Raw genomic sequence first — 27998 nt, 5'->3', positions numbered from 1 at the left:
AACGGCCCTTAGACACGACCCAACCTAACCTGACCTGACCTGACCCAACCTGACCCACCTTGCAGCCGTTGTCATGCCCTGGGTCGCAGAGGTCATTGTGGCGCTGGTCCCTGTTGGAGCCTGTGACCACGAGGCGTCCGCTGTGAGAGGGCGTGAGAGAACAGCGGTGGTTGACTCTGGAGGGAGATGAGGTTAGGTTAGGTGAGGGAAGAAGGAGGAGGATGAGGAGGAAGATGAGGGGAAGGTAGAAGGAGGGAAGGAGGATGAGGGAAGAAGAGGGGAAGGAAAGAGAGGTGAGAGAATAAGAGGGATATAAAAAAGAAGGGAATAAGGGGTTAGGTGAGGAGAAGGGGGGAAGGAAGAAGAAAAAAGAAGGGAAGGAAGATAAGAAGAAGGAAGAAGAGGGAAAAAGAGGGAAAGGAAGAAGGAAGGAAGGAAGGAAGAGAGGAAGGAAAAAAGGAGAGAGAGGAAAAGGAAGAAAGAAGGGGAGGAGGAAAAGGAGGCAAAGGTAGGAGAGAGGAAGGAAAGAAGAAGGGAAAAAAGAAAGAAAGAAAGAGAGGAAAAGAAAGAAAGGTAGAGGAGAGGAAGGAAGGAAGAGAGGAAAAGGAAGAAAGAAGGAAGAGCGGAAAAGGAAGAACGGAAGGGAGGAGGAAAATGCTAAAACGACACAGGAAAAAAAAACAGGAGGAGGAGGATAAAAAAAACCCAATTCACAAAAGCTGTTATGTTAATCAGACCCCCCCTACCCCCCTTCCCACACACCGAGGAGGAAGAGGAGGAGGAGGAGGAGGAACAAGGACTAGAAAATGAAGACTCGTGTGTGGGAAAAATAGGTCATCAGATTTCCACAGATGGGTTCAGGCTTCGTCACATCAGCCAGAAATGGATGCTGCTGATGCTAATGCGGGGAAGAGGAGGAGTAGGAGGAAGAGAAGGAGGAGGAGGAGGAGGAGGAGAAGGAAGAGTCTGTCTGCCTCACCTGTTCCGTCTGAGGGAGCTGAGTTCGAGCAGGACGGCGGGTTCGGGTCCTACTGTAGTGTCCCGCGTGCCCCCGGTGAGGCCCAAGCGCTGACCTGCGGGGGAGGAGACGGTCAGGAGGAGGAGGAGGAGGAGGAGGAGGAGGAGGAGGAGGAGGAGGAGGAGGAGGAGGAGGAGGAGGAGGTCCGGTGTATCGAAATTGCAGAATGTGAAGAATTTTCAGTATTATTAATATCGAGAGATGAAAAAACAACAACAGCAATAACAACAACAGCATCAACAAGAACAGCAATAGGACAACAGGAACAAAGGAAAAAAATAACAGGTAAAATCTCCCACTGAAAAACCACAAATAAAAAAAAACTGTCAATGTTCCCGTTCATCATCTCCATCCTTCTCCCTTTTCTCTCTCTCTGCCTTTAACCTGCCATTCTATTCTCCTGTTCTTCCGCCTCTATCCTCCTCCTCCTGTTCTCTCTCTCTCTCTCTCTCTCTCTCTCTCATACTTCTCGCATCCTCGTTTTCCATACCAATTCTTTTCCCTGTCCACTTCTCTGCCTTTACCCCGGCGAACGCTCAGTAATGCTTCGTAGACCTGTTCCATTCTGCACATTGCCTGGCTCTTCCTCCTCTCCTCCTCCTCCTCCTCCTCTCATCTCTCTCTTGTTACGCCTCCCTAACTCTCAGACATTTTTGAACCCGCTTGGATGCCTGTGCGAGTGAGACTTTCATTTCTCTCTTCCCTTCTTTCCATTTTCCGTGTATTATCTTTTATTTTGCTTTGTTATGTTTTTCGTGTTGCTTCTGTGTTGGCTTCTCCTTCTATCACTTTTCTTTTGTCTTGTTTTCATCGTTAATCTTTTTTTTTTGGTTTGTAGTTTACGGGTTATATTTTTTTGTTTTCCTTTGTTCCTGTTCTTCTTCTTGTTTGTTCTTCTTGTTCCTTTTTTCGCCCTTGTTTTCATCGTTAATCGTTATTTTTTGGTTTGTAGTTTACGTTATATATTTTTTGTTTTTCTTTGTTTCTGTTCTTATTGTTCTTGTTTCTTCTTCTTGTTCCTTTTCCGCCAAAGTTTTCACTGTTAATCTTAAGGTAAACAGGTATCGAGGGGCATCAGGGAGGAGAAACAGGTATATACAGGTAGGTTATAGATCCACAGTGTCGGTTATGCTCACGTCGGTGGTAGATCCTTCCCGTGGTGGCGTGGCGGCAGGTGAGCAGCGCCACGAGTCCCTGCCTGAAGCTCGCGTTGAAGCCGCAATAGATGATGGGGTTGAGCGCCGAGTTGGAGTAGGCCACGAAGTACGCCGCGAACTCCAGTGTCGAGAACCACTCCTGCAGCTGTGCGGAGGAGGAGGAGGAGGAAGGGAGTTAGTGAAGAAGGGAAAAAGAAAAGATAAGAAAACTAGATAAAACATGGATAAGAAAACAAACAAACAAACAAAATAGATATGAAAGAAATGATGGCGAGTAAAAGAGAAAATAAAACAGAGGAGGAGGACGAAGAAGAAGAAAGAAAGACTAAAGAAAAAAATGGGAAAAAAAGAAAAGGAGGAAAAGAAAATAATGTAAAAAAAAAAACGAAAATAGAGAAAAAGAAAATATAGAAGTACAGAAAACAAAACAAAACTAGAAAATAATACAAGAAAAGAAATTATATGATGAGTTGAAGGGAAAAAAATCAATCTCCAAAGTGTTTATACAGCTTTTCACACATCGCTGCCATATACAAGACTTACCTAAACACTTCTGAAATATAAATAAAATAAAATGACAGTAAATAAACAAAATAAGATGAAATAGAAGCAAATAACAGCTCCTAAATATTCGTATCTCTCGACAAAACATTACAGTCTACTACGCACAAGTTTTACATAGATTTCTGGAGCTTACGTTCAAATTCTCCCCTGTACAAAAAATATTTAGACTTAAGTTAAACCAAAAATAAAGTCTCTGGAAATCCCTTGCCACATTTATCACCAGCGGAAGAGATTTTCAGCAAGCTATCCACCATATTTCCGCCACCTTTAATTGCCAACACATTAAATGGTGCGTGGCGGGCGGAGCGGGAATGAGGCAGCGACGCGGTAATCTCTACGGAGCCAGCCAGCCGCGTTTACATTACTAGGCAGCTTCCGAGGTGGACAAAGCGAGGATCACCCTGGATTCACTCCCCTCAGAACATGTCTATCCTGCACCACTATACGAATCACATGTTAGCAGGGTGGGTGATGAGCTACTCTACGGACACAGCCAGCCTCGTTTACATTACTACTAGGCTTCCGTGATGATAAAGCGAGGAACACCCTGGATTTACCCCCTCAAAGAACATGTTTATTTTTCTTCCTATACGAATCACACGTTAGCAGGGCGGGTGATGAGCTACTCTACGGACACAGCCAGCCTCGTTTACATTACAACTCAGCTTCCGTGATAGACCAAGCGATTAACACCATTGATTTTTCCCCTCAGAACATGTTTATTTTTCTCCCTCTACGAATCACACGTCAGCAGGGCGGGTGATGAGCTACTCTACGGACACATCTAGCCTCGTTTACATTACAACTCAGCTTCCGTGATAGACCAAGCGATTAACACCATGGATTTTTCCCCCCAGAAGATGCTTATTTTTCCCCTTATACGAATCACAGGGCGAGTAATGAGCAGGCCTATCGTTCTGGGTATGGTAATAAGCTCTTTCTCTTTTCCGCTTTCCTTTTATACAAACATAATGAAGGTTTGAGAGTAAATAGGTAAACAAATAGTCCCTTCTCCCTCTTCATCGCTTCCCTCTCCCTTCCCTACTCACATTGTCCTCCTGACTGAAGCTGGTGTAGAGGATAAGGGTCTGCAGAGGCGTCCAGCAGATGACGAAGACCACGAGGACCACCGTCACCATCTTCACAACCCTCTTCTTCGCCCTCGTCGCCATGTTCCGAGTGGCGACCGAATGGTGTTCCCCCGGCTGCTTGGCGCCCCACAGCGTCCACACCACCAGGCTGAGGCGGAGAAGGAGGAGGAAGAGAAGAGGTGGTTGGGGATTAGTGGAAGAGGAGGGGATGAAGGGAGATGCTGCCTGCGTGACTTGCGTGTGTGTGACTTGCTTTAGGAGACAGATAGATAGATGGAAAGACAGGTAAGGAAGTATGCAGATAGATAGATAGATAGATAGATAGATAGACAGATAGGTTAACAGGTAGATAAGTTTGTTAGGTAAAGTATAGGTGGTTAAGCTAGAGAGACAGATAGGTAGATGTATAGATAGATAAATAGAGAGAAAACAGAGTGAACACACACACACACACACACACACACACACACACACACACACACACACACACACACACACACACACACACACACACACTCAAAAACACACGTACACATAAAAAATCTGTTCCCCTTCTCTCTCTCTCTCTCTCTCTCTCTCTCTCTCTCTCTCTCTCTCTCTCTCTCTCTCTCTCTCTCTCTCGTTCCTTCCTCCCTTTCTCCCTCCTTCTTCCTCAATTCCTCTTCCTATTTCTCCCTCCTCCTTCCTCACTTCCTCCCTCTCTCCTTTCTCCTTCCCTCCTCTTCTCTCTCTCTTTACCTCCCTCCTCCTCCTCTTCCTCCTCCGTCGCCGCCTCCAGCAGACCGAGGGAGGGGCGCCCGCTGAGTCAGGAGGGAGTGACCGTGGCGCGTGCTTCGTTAAGACTAATCACCCGTCACAGGCCTGATGGGGAGAAGGATGGCCAAGCTCTTCATCCCCTAGACTTTTTCCCATTACTAAGACGTTTTATATATACCTGGAGCTTATTTTTTGGTCAACTTTTCTTTCTCTTAGTTCTTTATATCCCTTACTTATCGTGTACCTATTTTTTTTCTTGCTATGCTTTCTTTCTATATGCTTTCCTTTCTCCTATTCCATTTGCTGTTAACTCTCTTCCTTCCCTTTGCTAACTCTTTCTTTTCTTAGTTTTATATACGCGTACTTTCCTTCCTTACTGGTTGTTCATCTCTTGGTAAACTTTTGTTCTCTCATACTCCGTTTTATATTAAGTTTCTTCTTCTGTGGTTGTTCATCTCTTATCAAACCTTTCCTCTCCTCGTTTATTTTCCCTTCATCTTCTCTTCCCTTCCTTACAGCTGTTTCTCTCCAACTGTACCTTTCCTTTCCTATTTCATCTCTTTCTTTCCCTTTTATTTTTCTCTACTCCTTCCCTTAATAAAACTCTTCTTCATTACGGCGACTTTCCTCTTCCTCCTCCTCCTCCTCCTCCTTCTTTACCCTGACCTCTCTTCCTTGGCATTTTATTACGACAAGAGGAGGCGGATCTTCGGCACATGTAAAACGAGCCTTTGTCGTGCTCCTACTAATGAAAGAGGCTGGTTAAGCGTTTATCATTGACAGGCTTGGACAAAATGAAGATACTGGTTAGCTCATGAATTTGGAAGCTGAGGAACATTGATACGAGCTTGACCAGAATGTCTTTGGCAACGGAAACGCCTAACCTCGACGAACACGATTTGGCAGATGCGATTATGAAGTTTGAACCTGTCCCCTTACTAAGACTTTCCCCTCCCTTTCCTCTCTCTCCTCCTCCTTATCCTCCTCCCAGGCTAAACCGCTTTGCTACTCTCGTTAAGCCATTCTGTGCTGACGTGGCTATGGAGCGGGTCCTCTTCTTAACCTAAATATCGAGAGCAGAAAGGACCATGGAGACAGGAAGAAAGTGGTACACAGTAATATCCCTTATGAAGAAGAGAAAACCATGTATCTATACCTTATCCTCCTCCCAGTCTAAACCGCTTTGCCACTCTCGTTAAGCCATTCTATGCTGACGTGGCTATGGAGCGGGTCCTCTTCTTAACCCAAATATCGAGAGTAAGAAGGACCATGGAGACAGGAAGAGAGTGGTAGACAATATCATCCCTTATGAAAAAGAGAAAACCATGCATCTATACCTTCTCTTTATCTATCTATCTAATCAATTTTACTTATCTATCTATCTATCTCTCTACTTCGTGCTTGCAACAGAAAGAGACTGAAGAACAATATTACCTTCCCGAAACAAAGAAAACTCACCTAACTCTACAATTTTCATCATTATCTATCTATCTAACCACCTATCTTCTTTAACTAACTACCTATCTACCTGTCCACCCATCTACCTCTCTACCTGTCTTACCTGTAGTTTAAGATCGTAATAGCAAGAGGAAAAAAAATAAAAAACGTTACAAAAAGAAGAAAGAAAAAAACACCTATTTACTTTTCTAACCCCATGTATCCTCACCTACCTATCCCTTATCTACCCCTCTACTATTCTTACCTGTAGTTAATGATCATGATGGCCACGGGGAGGAAGTAGAGGGCGATGTTGAGGATGGTGTAGAAGAGCTGCTTGGCGTCGTAGGTGACCACGCAACCCACGCCTTCCACGAACTCTTTCTCGGTGGGGAAAAACTCATCACACTGCCAAGTGGTGAAGTTCGCCCACTGTAACGAGAGGGAGAGAGAGAGAGAGAGAGCGGGTGAGGATCGGCCATGTTAAAGGATAAGGAGAAGGCTCAGAAGAGGTAAGAAGAGATACGGATAAAGAAAGACAGAGGGAGAGCATACGTGATAAATAATACAGCAAAGGAAAGGAGAGAGAAAAAGAGGGAGATAGCATAAGAATCGGTGAAGTTAAGTAGAGGAAGAGGAAGAGGAGAAACGGAAAAGGAGAGGAAGGAGGAGGAGGAGATGGAAATTCAGATGGTTAAGTAGTGAGAAATGGATAGTTAATGGAAAGGGAAATAGAGGTGGAGAGGGAAGAAAAGGAGGTGAAATTGACCTGGCGTATAAGGGAAGAGATTGGATGGGGGAACTCCGAGTATTGGATTAGGTCAAGTTAGGTCAATCACTAGAAACAGAGGTAGAGAAAGATAGATAGATAGACAGACAGATAGACAGATAGGCAGATAGATACAAAGATAGAGAGAGAGAAAGAGTAGATAGACAAGTTGCTGTATAGACGTATAGATAGAGAGATAGCAAGATAGAGAGATATAGATAGATAAGGAAAGAAAGAAAGAAAAAAATAGATAAGAAGATAGACTGATAGGCAAACAGATAAAATGACAGATAAAGGAGGAAAGGATAGACAGAAAGGAAAGATAAAAATAGATAGACAGATAGATTAAAAGAGAACATAAGAGAGAAGAAGAAGAAAAAGAGAATAAGAGAGAGAGAGAGAGAGAGAGAGAGAGAGAGAGAGAGAGAGAGAGAGAGAGAGAGAGAGAGAGAGAGAGAGAGAGAGAGAGAGAGAGAGAGAGAGAGAGAGAGAGAGAGAGAGAGAGAGAGAGAGAGAGAGAGAGAGAGAGAGAGAGAGAGAGAGAGAAAGAGAATGAACAGAAACTTCTCCTAAAACTTCAAGTAGATTCTGATTCTACTTCCAGTGATTCTTTTTTTCTTCTTTCACATTTCAAAGCGACTGTCGTCAAACTCTTCACTCAACTCCTCGTAAGCCTCCGTGCGCTGGACAGACCATCGACTTCTTTTAAACTTTTACATACTGAATGATTGGTAAGAGTGATCGTAAATACTGGAGCCAGGAGGAGGAGGAGGAGGAGGAAGAGGAGGAGGAAGGAGGAGGAGGAGGAGGAGGAGAGTATCAAGTGACCTCTCTCCACCCCCGAGGAGGAGGAGAAGGAGGAGGAGAGCATAAAGTGACCTCTCTCCACCCCCGAAATCGACCTCTTTTTTTGACCTCTCGTTTTGTTTTCTTTTGTTTTTGAGCTTTTGTTTTGATGCTGTTGTTTTCGTTTTGTTTTGACCCTTGAGCTGCCTCCCCAAAACAACAACAACAACAACAACAACGAAAGCCCGCTACTCTCTCCTCCGAACAACAGAAATGAAAGACAAGAAGAAGAAGGAAAGAAAACAAAACAAAGAAACAAAGAAAAAAAAGAAAACAGTGAATCAAAACAAAAAAGAAAAGAACAAGAGGTCAATTTCAGATGGAAGAGATCAATTTTGGGTGAAATAGGTCAATTTTGTGGTTTGGGTAAAAGAGAAGTCACTAGAGGTCAATTTCGGGTGGAAGAGAGGTCAATATCGGGTGGAAGAGAGGTCAGTATTGGGTGGAAGAGATGTCAGTTCTGGGTGGAAGAGAGAGGTTAATTTTGGGTGTAATAGGTCAACTGAGTGTGAAGGAGAGGTCAAATTTGGATGAAAGACAGGTCACTAGAGGTCAATTTTGGGTGGAAGAGAGGTCAATATCGGGTGGAAGAGAGGTCAGTTCTGGGTGGAAGAGAGGTCAGCTCTGGGTGGAAGAGGTCAACTGAGAGTGAAGGAGGTCAAATTTGGATAAAAGACAGGTCACTAGAGGTCAATTTCGGGTGGAAGAGAGGTACACATCGGGTGGAAAAGAGGTCGAATTTGAGTGGAAGAGAGGTCAGTTCTGGGTGTGAAGGAGAGGTCAGATTTGAATGAAAGAGGTCAGTTTTGTGGAAGAAACGTTAATACTGAAATCAGCTTTAGGGGAACCTCGTAATTGGACACCCGGGGCAAGTTTTAGTATACAATTTAAAGGCTTGGAGAGGAGAGATTAATTATGGGGCGGCTTATAATTATTTTTTCGAGTGATTAACTCCGCGGGGTATTACACGCGCCTCGGTAAATATCATGGTCACGTGATTAGCGGTGTGGGATGAAGGTTGCTGGCTCGTTACACTTTATATACATGACTTATACACGTGTTAAATAGAGAGTAAGTAAATGGGTAAATAAGTAGGTAGATAGATAGAGAGATAGAGAGATAAATAATTGAATGACTAACTAACTGACTAATTAACAAACTAACTAACTCATTTTCTCTCTCTCTCTCTCTCTCATCTATTTTTTCTTCAGTATCTCTGTTATTTTTTGTTATTATTTCCATTGCTATTCTGGTGAGCAACTTTCATTCTCTCTTTTTCTCTTTTTCTTTTCTGTTCTTTTCCTCTCTCTCTCTCTCTCAATTGCCTTCTATTTTTTCTCTCTCTTTGTTGTAAATTCTTGCTTATCGACAATTTTCTTTTTTCCCTTTTTTCCTTTTATTTCCTCCCTTTCTCTCACCCATTTACTCTGTTCCCTTCTCTCTCTCTCTCTCTCTCGCTGCTCTCTTCTTCCCCAACACTATCCGACTTCGGTGCTTCAGGGAGCGGCGCCCATGCATAGGAACAGCGGCGAGGAACATTAACGAAACACCGACGACTGAGAATATTAGACTCACGTTCCACCTGGCTAGCTTATCGGCAATGTTTTAGGCATTCCAAGGATAGAAATTAATGGAAAGGGGAGTGCTTTCACGGGTTGAATAGTCAAGTTGGACGAGGAGAAATAACATCAGAGAGAAAACTGGATTCAAGCTGTACCTGCATACCTAGCTTATCGGTAACTTCAGCAATTCCAGGGATAGAAATTAAGAAAAAAAGGGAATGTTTCTACGGGTTGAATACTAAGAGATGACGAGGAATAATAACATCAGAGAGAAAACTGGATTCAAGCTGTACCTGCATACCTAGCTTATCGGTAACTTCAGCAATTCCAGGATAGAAATTAAGAAAAAAAGGGAATGTTTCTACGGGTTGAATACTAAGAGATGACGAGAAAAAATAACATCAGAGAGAAAACTGGATTCAAGCTGTACCTGCATACCTGGCTTATCGGTAACTTCAGCAATTCCAGGGATAGAAATTAAGAAAAAAAGGGAATGTTTCTACGGGTTGAATACTAAGAGATGACGAGGAATAATAATATCAGAGAGAAAACTGGATTCAAGCTGTACCTGCATACCTACCTTATCGGTAACTTCAGCAATTCCAGGATAGAAATTAAGAAAAAAAAGGGAATGTTTCTACGGGTTGAATACTAAGAGATGACGAGGAATAATAATATGAGAGAGAAAACTGGATTCAAGCTGTACCTGCATACCTGGCTTATCGGTAACTTCAGCAATTCCAGGGATAGAAATTAAGAAAAAAAGGGAATGTTTCTACGGGTTGAATACTAAGGTGTGACGAGGAATAATAATATGAGAGAGAAAACTGGATTCAACTGTACCTGCATACCTAGCTTATCGGTAACTTCAGCAATTCCAGGGATAGAAATTAAGAAAAAAAGGGAATGTTTCTACGGGTTGAATACTAAGAGATGACGAGGAATGATAATATGAGAGAGAAAACTGGATTCAAGCTGTACCTGCATACCTAGCTTATCGGTAACTTCAGCAATTCCAGGGATAGAAATTAAGGAAAAAGGCGAATGTTTCTACGGGTTGAATACTAAGAGATGACGAAAAAAAATAACATCAGAGAGAAAACTGGATTCAAGCTGTACCTGCATACCTGGCTTATCGGTAACTTCAGCAAATCCAGGGATAAAAATTAAGGAAAAAGGCGAATGTTTCCACGGGTTGAATACAAAGGTTGGGCGAGGGGAAATAATATGAGACAGAAAACTGGATTCAAGCTTTACCTGCATACCTGGCTTATCGGTAACTTCAGCAATTCCAGGGATAGAAATTAAGGAAAAAGGCGAATGTTTCCACGGGTTGAATACTAAGGTGTGACGAGGGGAAATAATATGAGACAGAAAACTGGATTCACGCTCTACCTGCCTAACTCATCGGTGACTTTTGACTTGCGAATCTTCTCACTCAAAGGGCTTCGCAGGGTCATGGGGTATCGCTGGAATAACTTCGTGTCTAACCGCTGGAATATATATCGTGTCTACCCAGCGACTGTACGTGATAAAAGTGAGTCGAGGCCTGTTACCAGCTTAGTCCGTGAACGCCAACTTCAGCTATACGGGAAGAACCACATCAAAGAGAATTGGACTCTCGACAACAATTTTTTGCCTTTGATTGTTAAGGATTAAGAGCCGATCATGACCTCCCTGATGCCATAAAAAACCTCCAATCATTTATTTTTCATCGGCAATATCATTTTTTTTTCGTTGTTGAAGCTCCTGAACAAAGATGGCCGGTGCTTTTGTCTGGTAGATTAAACTGTCCGATGCAGGAACTATCTTTTGAAACTGAGCATTTAAATAAAGCCTTCGCATATATATTTTTTCCTCTTTGATAAACAAGAAAAACAACAACAACAACAGGAGCAGTGCATTTGCGGAGTCTTTTTTATTGTTTTTTCTTTTTGTTTTGTTCTTTTTCTTCGCACCCTAAAAAAACAACAACCAAAAAAAACCCGTACCGTGAAAAAACCGTGCCGTAAAAAAACGTACCGTGAAAAAAACCGCACCGTAAAAAAACGTATATACCATAAAAAAACGTACCGTGAAAGAAATCGTACCGTAAAAAATCGTACCGTAAAAAAATCATACCGTAAAAAAAAAAAACGTACCGTGAAAAATCCGTACCGTAAAAAAACCGTACCGTGAAAAAAATCGTACCGTAAAAAAAAAATCGTACCGTGAAAAAAAACCGTACCGTGAAAAATCCGTACCGTAAAAAAAAAAAAAAAAAACGTACCATAAAAAACCGTACCGTGAAAAAAAATCGTACCGTAACATCAACAACAACAACAAAATGGATAAACAAACACTGAATGGCCTTTTTTCCCTCATTTTCCACCCTGCCAGGCCTGTCCGGCGCGCCACAACACCAGTCCTGCCAGGCGTCCACTAATTACACCGCTAATTATACTTCTGGCATCAACGACTGACAATTACAGCCTTCCAGGTATCAAGCAGGTGAATTAAATAACCTCCAACCTGTTCTATACGCGACATATACGTGACTTTAGCGAACCGTGACCTCAAGTGATTAGAGAGAGCATTGACCTATGAAATCAGTGGTAACATGTGACCTCTGACCTTTTCTATACATGACATATACGTGACTCTACCGAACCGTGACCTCCAGCGATTAGAGAGAGCATTGACCTATGAAACTAGTGATAACATTTGACCTCTGACCTTTTTTTTTTATATACGCGACATATACGTGATTTCACCCGCAATTATTAGAGGGAGCAGTGACCTATTAATTACTGATAACGTATGACCTTTGACCTCTTCTACGTATGACACATAACCTTCTATATTATACATGACCTCAAAGATAATGTATAAATGACCTCTACTGACCTTCTCTTTTCATATCTCTAACTCTTCTCTATTCATGCCTCTAACTCTTCTCTGTTCATACCTCTAACTCTTCTCTATTCATACCTCTAACTCTTTTCTATACATGACATCTGATCACTCTATATACATGGCCCCTAATCTACTATATACATGACTTTTAACTTTCTCTATACGTAATATCAAAACCTGCTATAAATATGATCTCTAACTATCTCTAACCATGACCTCTTTCCTTTAATGTACGGCATCTTTGACCTATTACACACATGACCTCTAACCTATCATATATAAGCCCTTTAACCTTCTCTCTGCACAGTTAATACAGTTAAATACACGTAATAATCATGGTATTGACGCATCATGACCACCAATACTAAACACAAAATAAAAAAGCAAAACAAACTGAACACTGACCTTTTAATTCACACAAAAACCTAATTGATTCTCTAACCTGTTCTCTATCTAACCTAACTTAACCTTTGACCTCTATACTCGTGACCTAACATGACCTAACACACACAAGCTCAATACTAAAAAACAAAACAAAATCTAACTCAGCCTTTCAATTCACACACACACAAAAAAAATACAATTGATTCTCTAACCTTTTCTCTATCTAACCTAACTTGACCTTTGACCTCTATACTCGTGACCTAACATGACCTAACACACACAAGCTCAATACTCAAAAACAAAACAAAATCTAACTCAACCTTTCAATTCACACACACAAAAAAATACAATTGATTCTCTAACCTTTTCTCTATCTAACCTAACTTGACCTTTGACCTCTATACATGTGACTAGCATGACCCAACACCCACAGGAGACGCTACTGATGCTTTGTAACTTAAAGGGGGCAAGAGGAAGGGGAGGGAATGTCACCTTGCCTGAGAGCGCCGAGCCAAGCCAAGCCAAACCGAGACAAGCTACGCCTGATTAACCATTGTGTGGCTTCTGGGAACGTCTGCGGCTCTCAATACAGGGCTAGTGTACTATTCTGCGGCCTGATGACGACACAGAACAGTTGGCCAAAAGGTACTGCTGCTAATAAGCCTCCATACCAGTAATCAGACAAATGGAAGATGAAATTAGGAAGATAATGAACATAAGACCTTTGGAAAATAACAATAGGGGTGTTTAGAGACCTCCATACTTAGAACCAACCTGATGACAATACGGAACAGCTTGCAAAAAGGTTGGGCTATTTATAAGCCTCCATACCAGTAATCAGACAGAGGGAGGATGAAGATAGGAAGTTAACGAACATCAGACCTTTGGAAAATAATAATAGGGGTGTTTAGAGACCTCCACACTAGGAACCAGATAAAGAAAAGACGGAGGTATGGAAATAATGAAGAAAACACCCGCCATATCCCGCTGATAAGTACACAAAGCCCTGGAAATAGTGGTGTTAACAAGCCTCCATACTAGGACTCAAAGAAAGCGAAGATAGAGCTATAAATAGTGTGAAAAACAGACCCGCCATAGCTCGTTGATAAGTACACAAGGCCTTTGAAAGAGGTAGTGGTGTTTACAAGCCTTCATACTAGGACTCAAAGAATGCGAAGATAGAGGTATAAATATATTGAAAAACAGACCCGCCATACCCCGTTGATAAGTACACAAGGCCTTTGAAAGAGGTAGTGGTGTTTACAAGCCTCCATACCCTGCAGGAACCAGACAAGGGGAAGATAGAGGTATAAATATATTGAAAAACAGACCCGCCATAACCCGTTGATAAGTACACAAGGCTTTGGAAAGAGTTTATGGATGTTGTGAAGCGTCCATAAAAGGAATCAAAGTAGAGATGATAGAGGTATGGATATAATACGGAAAAGAGATGCCATAGCCCATTAGCATATATAAAAGGCCATGGAAAAAGAGATTAGAGGTGTTTTGAAGCTTCGATAATAGGAAAGCAAAACAAAAGGGAAGTTGAGGGGATAGATATGATAGGAAAATATGAGTCCGTTAACAAACACCTGGCACGTGAGAGAGGGAATTGGCGAAAATAGGAAGAGGAAAAAGAAATTGAGGAAGAGGAGAAAGAGAGAGGAGGAGAAAGAGGAGATGAAGTGGAGGAAAGGACTGAGAGGGAAGAGATGGAAAGAGGAAGAATGAAAAGATGTTCCTATGTCTTCTCTTTCCTCCCCCTCCTTTCCTCCCCTTCACACACACACGCACGCACAAACACCGACACCCTTCCCTTCCCCACCCCCACACTCACACTCAAGAGGATCAATAAGCACTAGATTAGATCCCATTCAGCACTCTTGCAAAGGATCCAATCAGCTTTCAGAGGGCCGAGTTAACACCACTAACAAAAGAATGAGAAGAAAAGGAGTTAACCCGGACCATAAGGGCGGAAAATGTGTTAGTAATCGCTTGAATATGACCTTAATTAGTGGCGGTGAAGGTTCTTGGGGTGGAGAAGAAAGGAGTTTGATAATGAGATGAAATTTGAAGGTAAATGAGAATGTGGAGGAGGAGGAGGAGGAGGAAGAGGAGTAGGAGGATTTTTTTTTCACATCAAAGAAAACGGGTCAAGGGCAACAACAAAAAAAAATAAATAAATAAATAAATAAATAAATAAATAAACGCTACTCGCCGCTCCCATAAGATATAAAAGTAAAGAGTTCCCATTAGTAGATGATGGTGATTAAGACTGATTACCTGCCTGAGTTACCTTAATACTGGCCCTTACCTTACCTTTCCCTTCGTATACTCCCTTCACCTTACCTTAATACTGTCTAGATCTTCCTTTTCTTTCCTCTTTCCATTTCCCCTCCTATATGCCCTTCCTTGCCTTACACAACACCCACAACACACATTCTTACCTCAATACTTTAAAACTCCCTATAGAAGAGATTAGCGTAGGCCAGAGACACAGAGCCTACCCACACTGCCCTTACCTAACATTTATCTTCCTATACAGCCTTCCCTCCCTCACCCATCACCCACAACACACATTCTTACCTCAGTACCTTAAAACTCCCTATAGAAGAGATTAGGGTAGGCCAGTGACACAAAGCCTACCCACACTGCCCTTACCTAACATTTCTCTTCCTATACAGCCTTCCCTCCCTCACCCATCACCCACAACACACATTCTTACCTCAATACTTTAAAACTCCCTATAGAAGAGATTAGGGTAGGCCAGAGACACAGAGCCTACCCACACTGCCCTTACCTAACATTTCTCTTCCTATACAGCTTTCCCTCTCTCACCCATCACCCACAACAAGCACACCTTCTTACCTCAATACTTTAAAACTCCCTATAGAAGAGATTAGGGTAGGCCAGTGACACAGAGCCTACCCACACTGCCCTTACCTAACATTTCTCTTCCTATACAGCCTTCCCTCTCTCACCCATCACCCACAACAAGCACACTCTCTTACCTCAATACTGTACAGCTCGCGATAGAAGAGCGTGGGGCAGGCCAGAACCGCGGAGGCAACCCACACTGTCGCTATCACCCTGTTGGCCCGGTCCGGCGAGGTGCGGGCGTGGAGCGGGAACATGACAGCCACGAAGCGACCCACGCTGATCACGGTGAGGGTGAGCACGCTGGCCAGGAGGGTGGTGGCTGGAGAAGAGGTAAGAAGGGAGTTAATGATGGAGAAGAGAGAGAAAGTAATGCGATTCAAGAGTGTGGTGGACATAAGAACATAAGGGGAGTCTGCAAGAGGTCGGTTGTTGATAGTGAAAGATAGAGATACAGGTAACGTTAATCAAGAGTGTAGCGACTGTAGAAACATAACATAAGACCGTAAGAGCCTAAGGAGTCTGCAAGAGGTCGGTAGAGAGAGTCGGTAGAGGAGTAAAGCAACCAGATATAGCAATCCAAGGAGTAAGCGTCTAAGAGGGAGAGTAAGGAAGTAGAGTAAGAAAAATGACCAAGAGTAAGGAGTAAAGAAACTGTAGAAACGAAAGATAAGAACCAGTGACAGAGAGGGCAGAGGGAAGAGAAGTAAAGCAACCAAATATAGCAATCCAAGGAGTAAGCGTTTAAGAGGGAGAGTAAGGATGTAGAGTAAGAAAAATGACCAAGAGTAAAGAATAAAAGGAGAACTGCGGAAACGGAAAAAAATAACCGATGACAGAGAGGGCAGAGGGGAGAAATAATACAATCAGATTATCCAGGGAGAAGGTAGCGGTGTGCGAGAGAGAGAGGAATAATAGGAAGGTCAGAGAGAGAGAGAGGGAGGTATTCTCAGACACGATCGGTCCTCACATCAGGTATTTCCAAGGGCCAAAAAGGAAAGGGGAGAAGAGAGAGAGAGAGAGAGAGAGAGAGAGGAGAGAGAGAGAGAGAGAGAGAGAGAGAGAGAGAGAGAGAGAGAGAGAGAGAGAGAGAGAGAGAGAGAGAGAGAGAGAGAGAGAGAGAGAGAGAGAGAGAGAGAGAGAGAGAGAGAGAGAGAGAGAGAGAGAGAGAGAGAGAGAGAGAGAGAGAGAGAGAGAGAGAGAGAGAGAGAGAGAGAGAGAGAGAGAGAGAGAGAGAGAGAGAGAGAGACACACAATCGGCTCTTACAACAGGTATTTCCAAAGTCCAAGAAAGAGATTGACCGCGTTTTCTGTTGGATGTTTTGTCACGTTCACGGTATAGAAGAAGCCTTATCAAACTGCCACGAGGCCCATAACACTACCCGGAACCTCGTAAAGAAACACACACACACACACACACACACACAAACGTTCCGGGTATCATTTTCTCAAAGATTTTTTCTCTCATTTTTTTGTCCGAGGGAGAAAGCGAGCCTGAGAGAGAAAGAGGAGGAGGGAGGAGGGAGAGGAGGAAGAAGAAGAAGACGAGGAGGAGGAGGAGGAGGAAATGAACTATGGCAGGCGATGTTAGAGGAGTCTTTGATGAAACAATATATAGTGTCACTTTGAGAAGAGGAGGAGGAGGAGGAGGAGGAGGAGGAGGAGGAGGAGGAGGAGGAGGAGGAGTCTCGTGTCACAGGAAAAGGTGGAATAATTAATATGTTCCGTCGGGGAGTCAATTTTGTTCATCATTCAGTATATTTTCTTTTTCTTTTCTTTTTTCTTTTCATTTTTCTTATTTTCCTTATTTTTCTTGATCATCTTTTTTACATTTTCAGTTTTCTCCGTTTTCTTTTCTATCTTTTTTATCTTTTCCTTGTATTTTTTTATTTTTTTTATTTTTCAGGTTATTTTTTTATTTATTTTATTATTTTATTTTATTTTATTTGTCTCGTTCACGTTTGCATTGCTTCGACTGTTGTGTTTATGTAATTGGTTACCTTGTTGTCTATACGTGTTTTTATATTTATTTATGTAATTATTAAACGCTCCCCTACTACTACTACTACTACTACTACTACTACTACTACTACTACTACTACTACTAATAATAATAATAATAATACCACCACCACCACCACTACTACTACTACTACTACTACTATTACTACTACTACTACTACCACTACTACTACTACTACTACTACTACTACTACCGCCCTGTTTTTAATTACATTTATTTCACAGTTTTTCTTTCCTTTGATAATTCAGTTAACAAAAAAAAATCTATTAACTTCGTCCCTGCAGATCAGTTTATCAAATTTATGGGGAGAGAGAGAGAGAGAGAGAGTGGTGCTATGTAAGATTACAATTATACGAGATAGAGGGAGAGAAAAAAAAACAAGGGACTCCAGCAACTGATATCTCTCTCTCTCTCTCTCTCTCTCTCTCTCTCTCTCTCTCTTTCTAGGGGACGACAACTAACAAAGGAGACAAAGACCCATATGATGACATGTTATTCTCTACCACGAAATATTTCCCGCTCGAAAAATAACTCTCAGACAGGGAAAATAATATGCAAAGTAGACCTGATTAAATATTCATGAGGAGGAGGAGGAGGAGGAGGAGGAGAAGGAGGGGGAGGGGGAGGTTGAGGACACATATCAAAGGGAAGAAGAGGAGGAAGAAGAGGAAGGAAGAAGTACAAAGACGAAAGGGGAATAGAATGAAGATTGATAGAAGGAGGAAGAGGAGGAGGAGGAGGAGAAGGAGGAAAACGAATACCAGAGAGAGAAGAAAAAAAAGAATGAAGAGGAGGCGTAGGACTAGCAAAAGGAAGAGGAGGAGAACGATAGAGAAGTAAAGAAATGAAATAAAATAATGATAAACAGAAACAGGACAAGAAAAAGATGGAAGAAGAGGAGGAGAAAGAAAAAGGGAAGGAGGAGGAATGGAAGAGAACGGAATGAACAGCAAGAATAGGAGAAAACAGAGACAGAAGAACAATAACAAGATAAAGAAGAAGAAGAAGAAGAAGAAGAAGAAGAAGAAGAAGGACTGACACACCGCATTCACCACCACGAAGATCCCACTGGTTAGAGAGAGAGAGAGAGAGAGAGAGAGAGAGAGAGTGACCATAAGGACTTGACTCCCGGAAAGGTTAGATTTCTTCCTTAGGGATCTTCCATGTCTCGCTAACAAGGACCTCAGAGATCTCTCTCTGTGCTTCCAAAAAGATAATGCAATTTGTTATGGAGGAAAATATTGTTGATTCTCTCTCTCTCTCTCTCTCTCTCTCTCTCTCTCTCTCTCTCTCTCTCTCTCTCTCTCTCTCTCTCTCTCTCTCGAATAGGGTTTGTACGACTTGTTTCTGTTACTATGCAGGCTGGTTCTCTCTCTCTCTCTCTCTCTCTCTCTCTCTCTCTCTCTCTCCTTTTGACCTTACGTTTGAAGTCCTCCTCCTCCTCCTCCTCCTCTTTCCTTTCCTCTTTTCCTTCCTCTCGTCTTTTTTTTTTTTTTACTTTTTCTTTCATGTCTATTTTTTTTTTCTTTTAATATATTGTTTGTCTATTCCATTAAGGGGAGAGAGAGAGAGAGAGAGAGAGAGAGAGAGAGAGAGAGAGAGAGAGAGAGAATGAACAGAGTAAAGAAAAATATTTAACGATGTATTTCCTGATATTTTTTTTTCCTCCTCCTCCTACTCTTCCTCCTCCTCCTCCTACTCTTCCTCCTCCTCCTTCTCACTTTCCTCTCGTTTCCTCTTCTTTTTATCCGTTATCGGAGAGAGAGAGAGAGAGAGAGAGAGAGAGAGAGAGAGAGAGAGTCCCCCCTTACCCCCACACAAGGATCAGCCAGGCTCCAAAATTGGTCATGGAAGTTTGTAATTTAATTGTGTGTCTCTCTCTCTCTCTCTCTCTCTCTCTCTCTCTCTATGTTCTGTTCCTCCTCCTTCATTTTCTCTTACTTTTTGGTCTTTTCCTTTATTTTCTTGTTATTTTCGTTTTTTTATATTTTCACTTTTTTTTTGTCACACCATTTAACATTCTCTTCTTTTTCTCATTTCTTTTCATTTGTCTATATTCGTTCTTCTCTTTATCATGGTGTTTAATATGTCTTCCTTTGCTCTTTTCTTATTTTCTCTCGTATTTTCTTTTGTTTCCTTTCCTTTTCCTTTTAAACTTTTCTTCCTTTTGCTGTTCCGTATTTTTTCCCTCGTTTTTTTTCTTCCTATTTTCTTTCTGTTTAATATTCTCTTTCTTTGTTTTTCCTTTTATTGTGTCTTCCTATTTTCGTGTTTTCTTCTTTATCAGGCTTTATAATTATCTACTTTTCTTTTTTTTATTTATATTTTCTTCCCACACGTTATAACACAAAATAAAGGCAACAATTACACTAGAGAAATCGCAATGGTTAGGACATATCGATGTAGAAAAAAGGACAACTGATGTAAACGGAGTGACGGTCAGACAGGCCTGGAATGAATACCAGAGTTGTGTATTCGAATGCAAATACTTCAAATTCCAATAAATACGAATACGAACTCGAATACAGTGAAATGGTTTTACTTCTAATACAAATACGAATATTTTCTGAAAGTATTCATGAATACATGAATACTTTTCATTGAAAAATACCTTCTCGACGTAACTGGGTACAGCACTGTTCTGAAGTTATGCAACAGAAAATTGAGCTCATGAACAGTCATTCAGCGTCCACACTGGCAAGTGGCAACCGAGTCAGACTCCAGCCAGAGCAAGCCGCGCTGCCAGTCTGCGAACCCTGTACTATACACGACGATTACGCGTCCGAACAGCAGGAGGCTGGAGTTGTAAGGAACAACGGGATATTTCTGATAATAAATTTTGAAGTATTGGTCAGATTATTCACAGAATACGAATACTTTCTCCTTGTATTCGAATTTGACTGAGAATACTTTGATTTCTATCAATATTGTTCGAATACGAATACACCCAAATACGGTATTCGAATGTATTCGAATACGAGTACCGAATACGAATACTCCATCCCTGCGGACAGACTGAGTAATTGTTAGCCATATAACAAGTCTCAAGGGAAGGTCATTAACTAGACAGCCTCGGCGCACACCTTGACGTTAATGAGGCGAGGTGAAAATCAAGGAGTAATCAAAAGCTGGCAATGAGCCGATGATTTCTGAGTGGGTGAGGTAAATTTTAGGGTAAGAAGATAAGGGAACCAAAAGTGACCATATTCGATTAGGGGAGAAATCTGACGGCCTTCCCTTTAATTTAGAGGGTATTATGGGCTTAATGAGGTGACTGTGGTGGTGGAGGTGAGTTTTAATTATAGGAAATGAGAGACGAACTGGAAGACGAAAAGGAAAATGGAAAAGTGTAAGGAGAGAAAGGAAAACGGGAAAATGGAAAGGAAAATGGGAAAACAGAAAACGGAGAGAAAGGAATATGGGAAAATAGAAAACGGAGAGAAAGGAAAATGGGAAAATAGAAAACGGAGAGAAAGGAAAACGGAAAAAAATAGGAAATACACGAGTGAGAAAATATATACAATGAATGAAAAATGAAGTTAGAAATGAATGAAAAACTGACGTCATGAATGAGAAATGGACTTAACATATATATAAAAAAAACAGTATGAAATGAATGTGAAATAAGTTTATATGAGCTAAATTAGGTGGTGGTGGTGATGATGGTGGTGGTGGTGGAAGTGATGTTTGTGGAGGTGAATTTAATTATAAGAAATGAAAAAGATGAAATGGAAAACGTTGAGAAGGGAAAACAGGAAATGCATAAGTCGAAAAACATACCTGAGATCTAATTTTGCAAGGTAGCAGATTAATATTTTTTTTTTTTTACAGTAAGGGACACAGCTCAAGGGCAAAAATTAATGAGAAAAAAGGTCGGTTAGTCACTGTTACCATAAAAGAGAGTAAGGGCAAAACTAATGAGAAAAAAGGTCCGTTAGTGACTGTTACCATAAAAGAGAGTAAGGGAAACAGCTCATGGGCAAAGAATTAAAGAGAAAAAAGGTCGGTTAGTCACTGTTACCATAAAAGAGAGCAAGGAAAATAACTCAATGGCAATAATAAATGAGAAAAAAGGTCGGTTAGTCACTGTTACCATAAATGAGGAAAAAGGTCGGTTAGTCACTATTACCATAAAAGAGAGCGCGGATGAGGTCAGTTTCGAGTGGAAGATAAAATATATCAAGCAAATATATAAAAAAAATTGTTACACGTAATGAATAAGAAGTAAACAGTGAATCAGAAATGGGAAATACATGAATGGGAAATAATATAAGTGATAAATAAATATGTATGCAAATTAGCAGTATGAATAAGTAACTAAGAAGAACAAAAGAAAAAAAAGAAGTCGGTGGGGGTGGAAGAGGAGGAAAATAGAAATTGGGAAAATAGAAAACGGAGAAAGGAAAACGGAAAAAAATAGGAAATACACGAGTGAGAAAATATATACAATGAATGAAAAATGAAGTTAGAAATGAATGAAAAACTGACGTTGTGAATGAGAAATGGACTTAACATATATATAAAAAAAAGAGGAGGACGACGAAGAGGAAAACGATGGTAGAAAAATGACAGAGACAAAACTGAGGAAGAGGAGAAAGAGGAAAAGAGGAGATGGAGAAAGAGGAAAAAGAGGAAAGATTCTTCGTGGTGATGTTGGCGCTCTTTGTGAATGAGAAATGGGAAATACATGAATGGAAAATAAAATAAATGAGAAATATATTTGCAAGGTAGCAGATGAATATAGAAAGATAAAATAGAGACAATCATAAAGAAAATAATAAATGAAGTCATCGAATGCAAAAGAGAAATGGACGCAAAATAACACGTGGGAAATTCATACGAGACAAGTTTTTTTAAAGGACTGAATGAGGGACAAAGAAAAAATAAGATGTAGCTTGATATAAAAAAGAAAGAAAGAAAGACAAAAAATACATGTAAAGAGAAAATGAAAGAGAGGGAGAGAGAGAGACCAGCCAGGTAACTAATGAGAAAGGGATGACAGGTGTGATAGATAGATAGATGGATAGATAGACAGATAGATAGACGTAGATAGACAGAAAAAAACAAATATAAAAAGAGAGGAAGAGGATGAAAACGATGTAAAAGGTAACTAATGAGAAAGAAATAACAGGTGTGTGAAGGATAGATAGATAGATAGATAGATAGATAGATAGATAGATAGATAGATAGATAGATAAACAGACAGAGAGAGAAAGAGAGAGGGAGACAGGGGAGAGGCGGTTTTCAAAAGTTTATTAATGAAAAGTATAGTCAAGGGTGTGGTCTGTTTTTCCCCTCCTCATTTTTTTCTTTTCCCATTTTTTTTCTTAGTCCGTGCGAGGGCAGCAGACTAATAAGAAGAGCGGAATGATATTAAAATGACCAAGGGGAGACATATTTTTTCAACCCGGTACCAGCGACGGGCGAAATTTGTGGCTTTACCGTGTACCAGCGACGGGCCAAATTTGTGGCTTTACCGTGTACCAGCGACGGGCCAAATTTGTGGCTTTACCGTGTACCAGCGACGGGCCAAATTTGTGGCTTTACCGTGTACCAGGGACGGGCCAAATTTGTGGCTTTACCGTGTACCAGCGACGGACCATATTTGTGGCTTTACCGTGTACCAGCGACGGGCCAAATTTGTGGCTTTACCGTGTAGCAGCGACGGGCCAAATTTGTGGCTTTACCGTGTAGCAGCGACGGGCCAAATTTGTGCCTTTACCGTGTACCAGCGATGGGCCAAATTTGTGGCTTTACCGTGTAGCAGCGACGGGCCAAATTTGTGGCTTTACCGTGTAGCAGCGACGGGCCAAATTTGTGGCTTTACCGTGTACCAGCGACGGGCCAAATTTGTGGCTTTACCGTGTACCAGCGACGGGCCAAATTTGTGGCTTTACCGTGTACCAGCGACGGGCCAAATTTCTGCCATGATATAACCTCCGAAAATAGTAAAATGACGAAAGGGGGATATATTTTTTTTAATGTTCCTTGTTCTCCCTCCCTCTCCCTTTCCTTCCCCTCTTTTCATTTTTTCCTTTCCTTCTTTTTCTTCTTTTTTCTTTCCCTCACTCTCCCTTTTCATTCTGTTTCCCTTCCTGTTATTTTCTTTTTAGCTTCTCATTGATTACTTTTTTTATTCCTTATTCTCTTTTCCTTTTCCTTTGTTTCCTCCTTCCTTTTCTTTGACTTTTCTTTCTCTTCCTATTTTTCTGCTCCTTACTCTCTCCTCGATTCCTTTCTTTCCCTTTCCTTTCCTCCTTTTTTTTAACTCTTTTTCTCCTATTATTATTTTTCCTTATTCTATCCCTTCTTCCCTTTCTCTCCCATTTCTTTTCTTTTTTTACTATTTTCTTTCACTAATTTTCTGTTCCTCTCCCTCCCTTCCTTTCCCTTCCTTCTTTTCTCGTTCATTATTTTCCTTTCTACTTTTCTTTCACTATTTTTCTTCCTACATTCACACATCTTCTATTTTTCTCCTTTTCTTCCTTCCTTCCCCTCCTCCTCCTCCTCCTCTTCCTCTTCCTCCTCTTCATTATTTTCTTCATATTGCATATTCGTACTGTTTCTCCTCCTCCTCCTCTTCTTCCTCCTCCTTTTTCCTCTTCTTCCTCCTCCTCCTCTTCCTCCTAATCCTCATCTTCATCTTTCCACCGTTGTTAAAGGACTCTTGAAGGAGGAGGAGGAGGAGGAGGAGGAGGAGAAGAAGGCTGGCGGTCCCGTTATTAGATATATGAAAGGACTCTCTCTCTCTCTCTCTCTCTCTCTCTCTCTCTCTCTCTCTCTCTCTCTCTCTCTGCTAAATAGAGAGAGAGAGAGAGAGAGAGAGAGAGAGAGAGAGAGAGAGAGAAAGGCAAATAACCTCGTCTCAATGGATTCTATACGAAGACAAATGGTTTCTTGCATCACACACACACGAACACACACACACACACACACACACACACACACACACACACACACACACACACACACACACACACACACACACACACACACACACACACACACACACACACACAAACAAACAAAAGCAATATATACACGAAGACAATATAGTGAACGGATAAACTGATATATTGATAAAAAAAAGAAAATGGAAAAGAAAAAGGAAAAAAAAAGATACGAGAGAAAAGAAAAAAAAACTATATATGTCTTTTTTTCTCACTTTCTCTCTCTTTGTTTTTTTCTCTCTCTTATCTACCCTCCTCCTCCTCCTCCTCCTCCTCCTCTTCCCTCCAAATCCCCCTCCATTTTTCTTCCTCCTTATCTCCCTTCTTTATATAACTCTAACACTTTTTATCTCCCTCTCTCTCCCTCTCTCCCTCCTCTCCCTCTAAGTCCATCTTCATCTCTCCCTTCTTTATCTAACTCTATCTCTACCTCTCTTTCCTTCTCTCTTTCTCTTCTCTTTCTCCCTTCCTTTCTCCCTTTTCCTCCTCTTCTCTCTCTAAATCCACCTCTATTTATCTCCCTCCCTCATTCTAACTCTCTCTTTATCTCCCTTTTTCTCGCCCTTTCACTTCTCTCCCTCTTTTTCTCTTTCCAAATTCCTTTCAATCTATCTCCCTCCTTTCCTTTCTCTATCTCCCTTTTCTCTTTCCCTCCCTCTCTCCCTTTCTCTCACCCTTTAATTTCTCTCCCTCTTCGCTTTCCAAATCCAGTCTCTCTCCCTCATTTCCTTTATCTCCCTGCTTCCTTTCCCTTCCATTCTCCCTTTCTCTCCCTCTTCTCCGCCTTCCAAATCCAATCTCTCTCCCTCATTTCCTTTATCTCCCTGCTACATTTCCCTCCCACTCTCCCTCTCTCCCTTCTCTTTTCCTCTCGTCTCCCTCTACATCCACCCCCATCTCTCTCTCTTTCCTCCTCTCCCATCGTCATCAGCATCACACGTATATTTCCACACACCACGCACGCCACTGTCCTTTATTCTCGTTCACGGCCTCCCACGCATCATTTCTCACATGTTTGCCTTCCCACCAGAGTCACGCCTCGGCCGGGATTGTCAGACGCTCCCACCTTTAACATCATCAATTTCCAAAGGCCGAAAAGGAGGTCAGTCGGGTTGTAATCAGTGGTTTTGTGGGTTCGCGGTACAGAAGGAGGGTTACTCTACCACCAGGGTCATGAAACTACCCCTGGAAATGCTTGGAACTCCCACGAAAGTCTTGTCAAATGTGTGTTCTTTAGGTTCGTGGTACGGACGGTACAGAAGAAGGATCAAACTACCACCAGGGCTATGAAACTACCCCTGGAAATGCCCACAACTCCCACGAAAGCATTATCAAATGTATGTTTCTTTAGGTTCACGGTACAGAAGAAGGGTCAAACTACCACCAGGGTCATGAAACTATCCCTGGAAATACCTAGAACGCCCACGAGAGCCTTGTCAAATATGTTTCTTTAGGTTCACGGTACAGAAGAAGGGTCAAACTACCACTACGATCATAAATCTACCCCTGGAAATGCCCGGAACTCCCACGAAAGCCTTATCAAATGTATGTGTGTGTGTTTGGGCGGCAAAATGTTTAAATATATGACCTTCCTTCCTTCCCCCGGCCCTCCAATAACCTGCAGCCTCCCGCCAAATACCGCAGAGCCCGCCCAATTTTCCGTGACCGGCAACCTCTACTATTCATTAGCTGACGTCGTTCTGTGATGGTATACTGTTATGGGATGGGATGGGGAGGTGAGGGGGAGTGAGGGCAGATTTCTGGGGGTGTAGTGATGTGTGGGTGTGGGTGTGGGCGTTAGTGGGAGGGGGGAAAGGTGGAATATTGAAGGGGGAAGAGGGGGAATGGAAAGGATTGCGTTATGGTCTTGTGGTTCAGGGTTGATCTCAGTTTGGGATGCATGATCAGGGGGGGATGAAAGGGATGCTTGGAGATGCTGGGAGATGCTGGAGGGATGCTGCTCTCATCTCCCTCCTCCTCCTTCTCCTCCTCTTCTTCTTCCTCTTCTTCTGATGCAAGGGTATCTATGTGGGAGGGGATTTACCTTCTCAATAAGTCCCCCTCCTCCTCCTCCTCCTCCTCCTCCTCCACCTCCTTCTTCTCCTCTTGTTTTCCCACGCCTCCCACCTTCACTCTTTCCCTAATGCCTCCTCCTCCTCCTCCTCCTCCTCCTCCTCTCAGCTCCTTAGCGCTAAAAGTCCTTCTTCGTCGGTATTGGAGTCGATGGGACAGAAGAGGAAGACAAGGAGAGAGGAGAGAAAGGAAGGATAGATAGATAGATAGATAGATAGATAGAGAAAGAAGGAGAGAGTAGGAGTGAATAGAGAGTGATTTAAATGGATGAAAGTGAATTACATTTTAAGCTTTTACTCATGATAAATGTTACCACCACCACCGCCACCACCACCACCACCACCACCATCACCACCACCACCGCCACCACCACCACCACCATCACCACCATCACCACCACCGCCACCACCATCACCACCATCGCCACCACCGCCCTCGCCATCCCCATGATCAACACTTCTCCTCCACAATCACATTACCACCTCCACTCAACACCACTCCACCTCCACCACCACCATCACCACCCACCTATCCATCCACTCACTTCCTCACCCATTACCCACTGTGCCTTTTTTCTTTTTTTCCTTCTCTTCCTCCTCCTCCTCTTCTTCTTCCTCTTCCTCCTCCTCATTCTGTTTCCATGTCTTCCCTCCATGTCCTTCCCTGCTATAATCTTCCTTCCTCCTCCTCCTCCTCCTCCTCTTCCTTACCCCAATATCCTTACGTTACACAGCTTATAGTGGGAAGCACACTGTATCTATCTATCTATCTATCTATCTATCTATCTATTTTTCCATCTATCTTACGCTTCTATCTTCCTCCATAATTTTATACTCTTTTTATTTTCCTATTTCTGTCTATTTATTTCCCTTACGTTTATCTCTAATATCCTTCCTATTTTTTTATTTCTACGTTTTTCTCTGTCCTCATCCCTAATTTGTTTTCTTTCTCTCTTATTTTCCTATTTCAAGCTCCCCATTTTCCCTCTCTCTTCTCCTAGACAGCCTTTCCTCTCTCTCCCTTCTCAGTAACACAACACAGGCGAACACTTTTAAGTTACTCTGCACGAAGCCGTCCTCATCTCTATTTTTTTTTCTTTCTTATTTTCCTATTTCAAGCTCCCCATTTTCCCTCTCTTCTCCTAGACAGCCTTTCCTCTCTCTCCCTTCTTGGTAACACAACACAGGCGAACACTTTTAAGTTACTCTGCACGAAGCCGTCCTCATCTCTAATTTTTCTTTCTTTCTTATTTTCCTATTTCAAGCTCCCCATTTTCTCTCTCTTCTCCTAGACAGCCTTTCCTATCTCTCCCTTCTCAGTAACACAACACAGGCGAACACTAAATTAACTCTGCCGTCCTCCGTCCTCATTTTTTTTTCTTTCTTATTTTCCTATTTCAAGCTCCCCATTTTCCCTCTCTTCTCCTAGACAGCCTTTCCTCTCTCTCTCCCTTCTCAGTAACACAACACAGGCGAACAATAACCGTCCTCATCTATAATTTTTCTTTCTTTCTTATTTTCCTATTTCAAGCTCCCCATTTTCCCTCTCCCTTCTCCTAGACAGCCTTTCCTCTCTCTCCCTTCTCAGTAACACAAC

General features: G+C 42.0%; 1 protein-coding gene across 5 annotated transcripts in view; it reads right to left on the bottom strand.

The window, feature by feature from the left end:
* Window positions 1–27998, bottom strand: part of LOC126999514 (QRFP-like peptide receptor) — a 51706-nt gene that overhangs the window by 6193 nt on the left and 17515 nt on the right. For all 5 annotated transcript variants that reach the window (XM_050862166.1, XM_050862170.1, XM_050862167.1 and 2 more), the window contains 6 exons: window positions 15491–15678; window positions 6289–6455; window positions 3789–3978; window positions 2155–2320; window positions 980–1073; window positions 59–176 (listed from right to left, as the gene is read on the bottom strand). In XM_050862166.1, the coding sequence (XP_050718123.1) occupies window positions 59–176; window positions 980–1073; window positions 2155–2320; window positions 3789–3978; window positions 6289–6455; window positions 15491–15678 (923 nt within the window). The remainder of the gene's footprint in view (window positions 1–58; window positions 177–979; window positions 1074–2154; window positions 2321–3788; window positions 3979–6288; window positions 6456–15490; window positions 15679–27998) is intronic.

The sequence above is a fragment of the Eriocheir sinensis genome, chromosome 16 (assembly GCF_024679095.1).
Source record: "Eriocheir sinensis breed Jianghai 21 chromosome 16, ASM2467909v1, whole genome shotgun sequence".
NCBI lineage: Eukaryota > Metazoa > Arthropoda > Malacostraca > Decapoda > Varunidae > Eriocheir > Eriocheir sinensis.
This window is presented reverse-complemented; position numbering and strand designations above follow the sequence as displayed.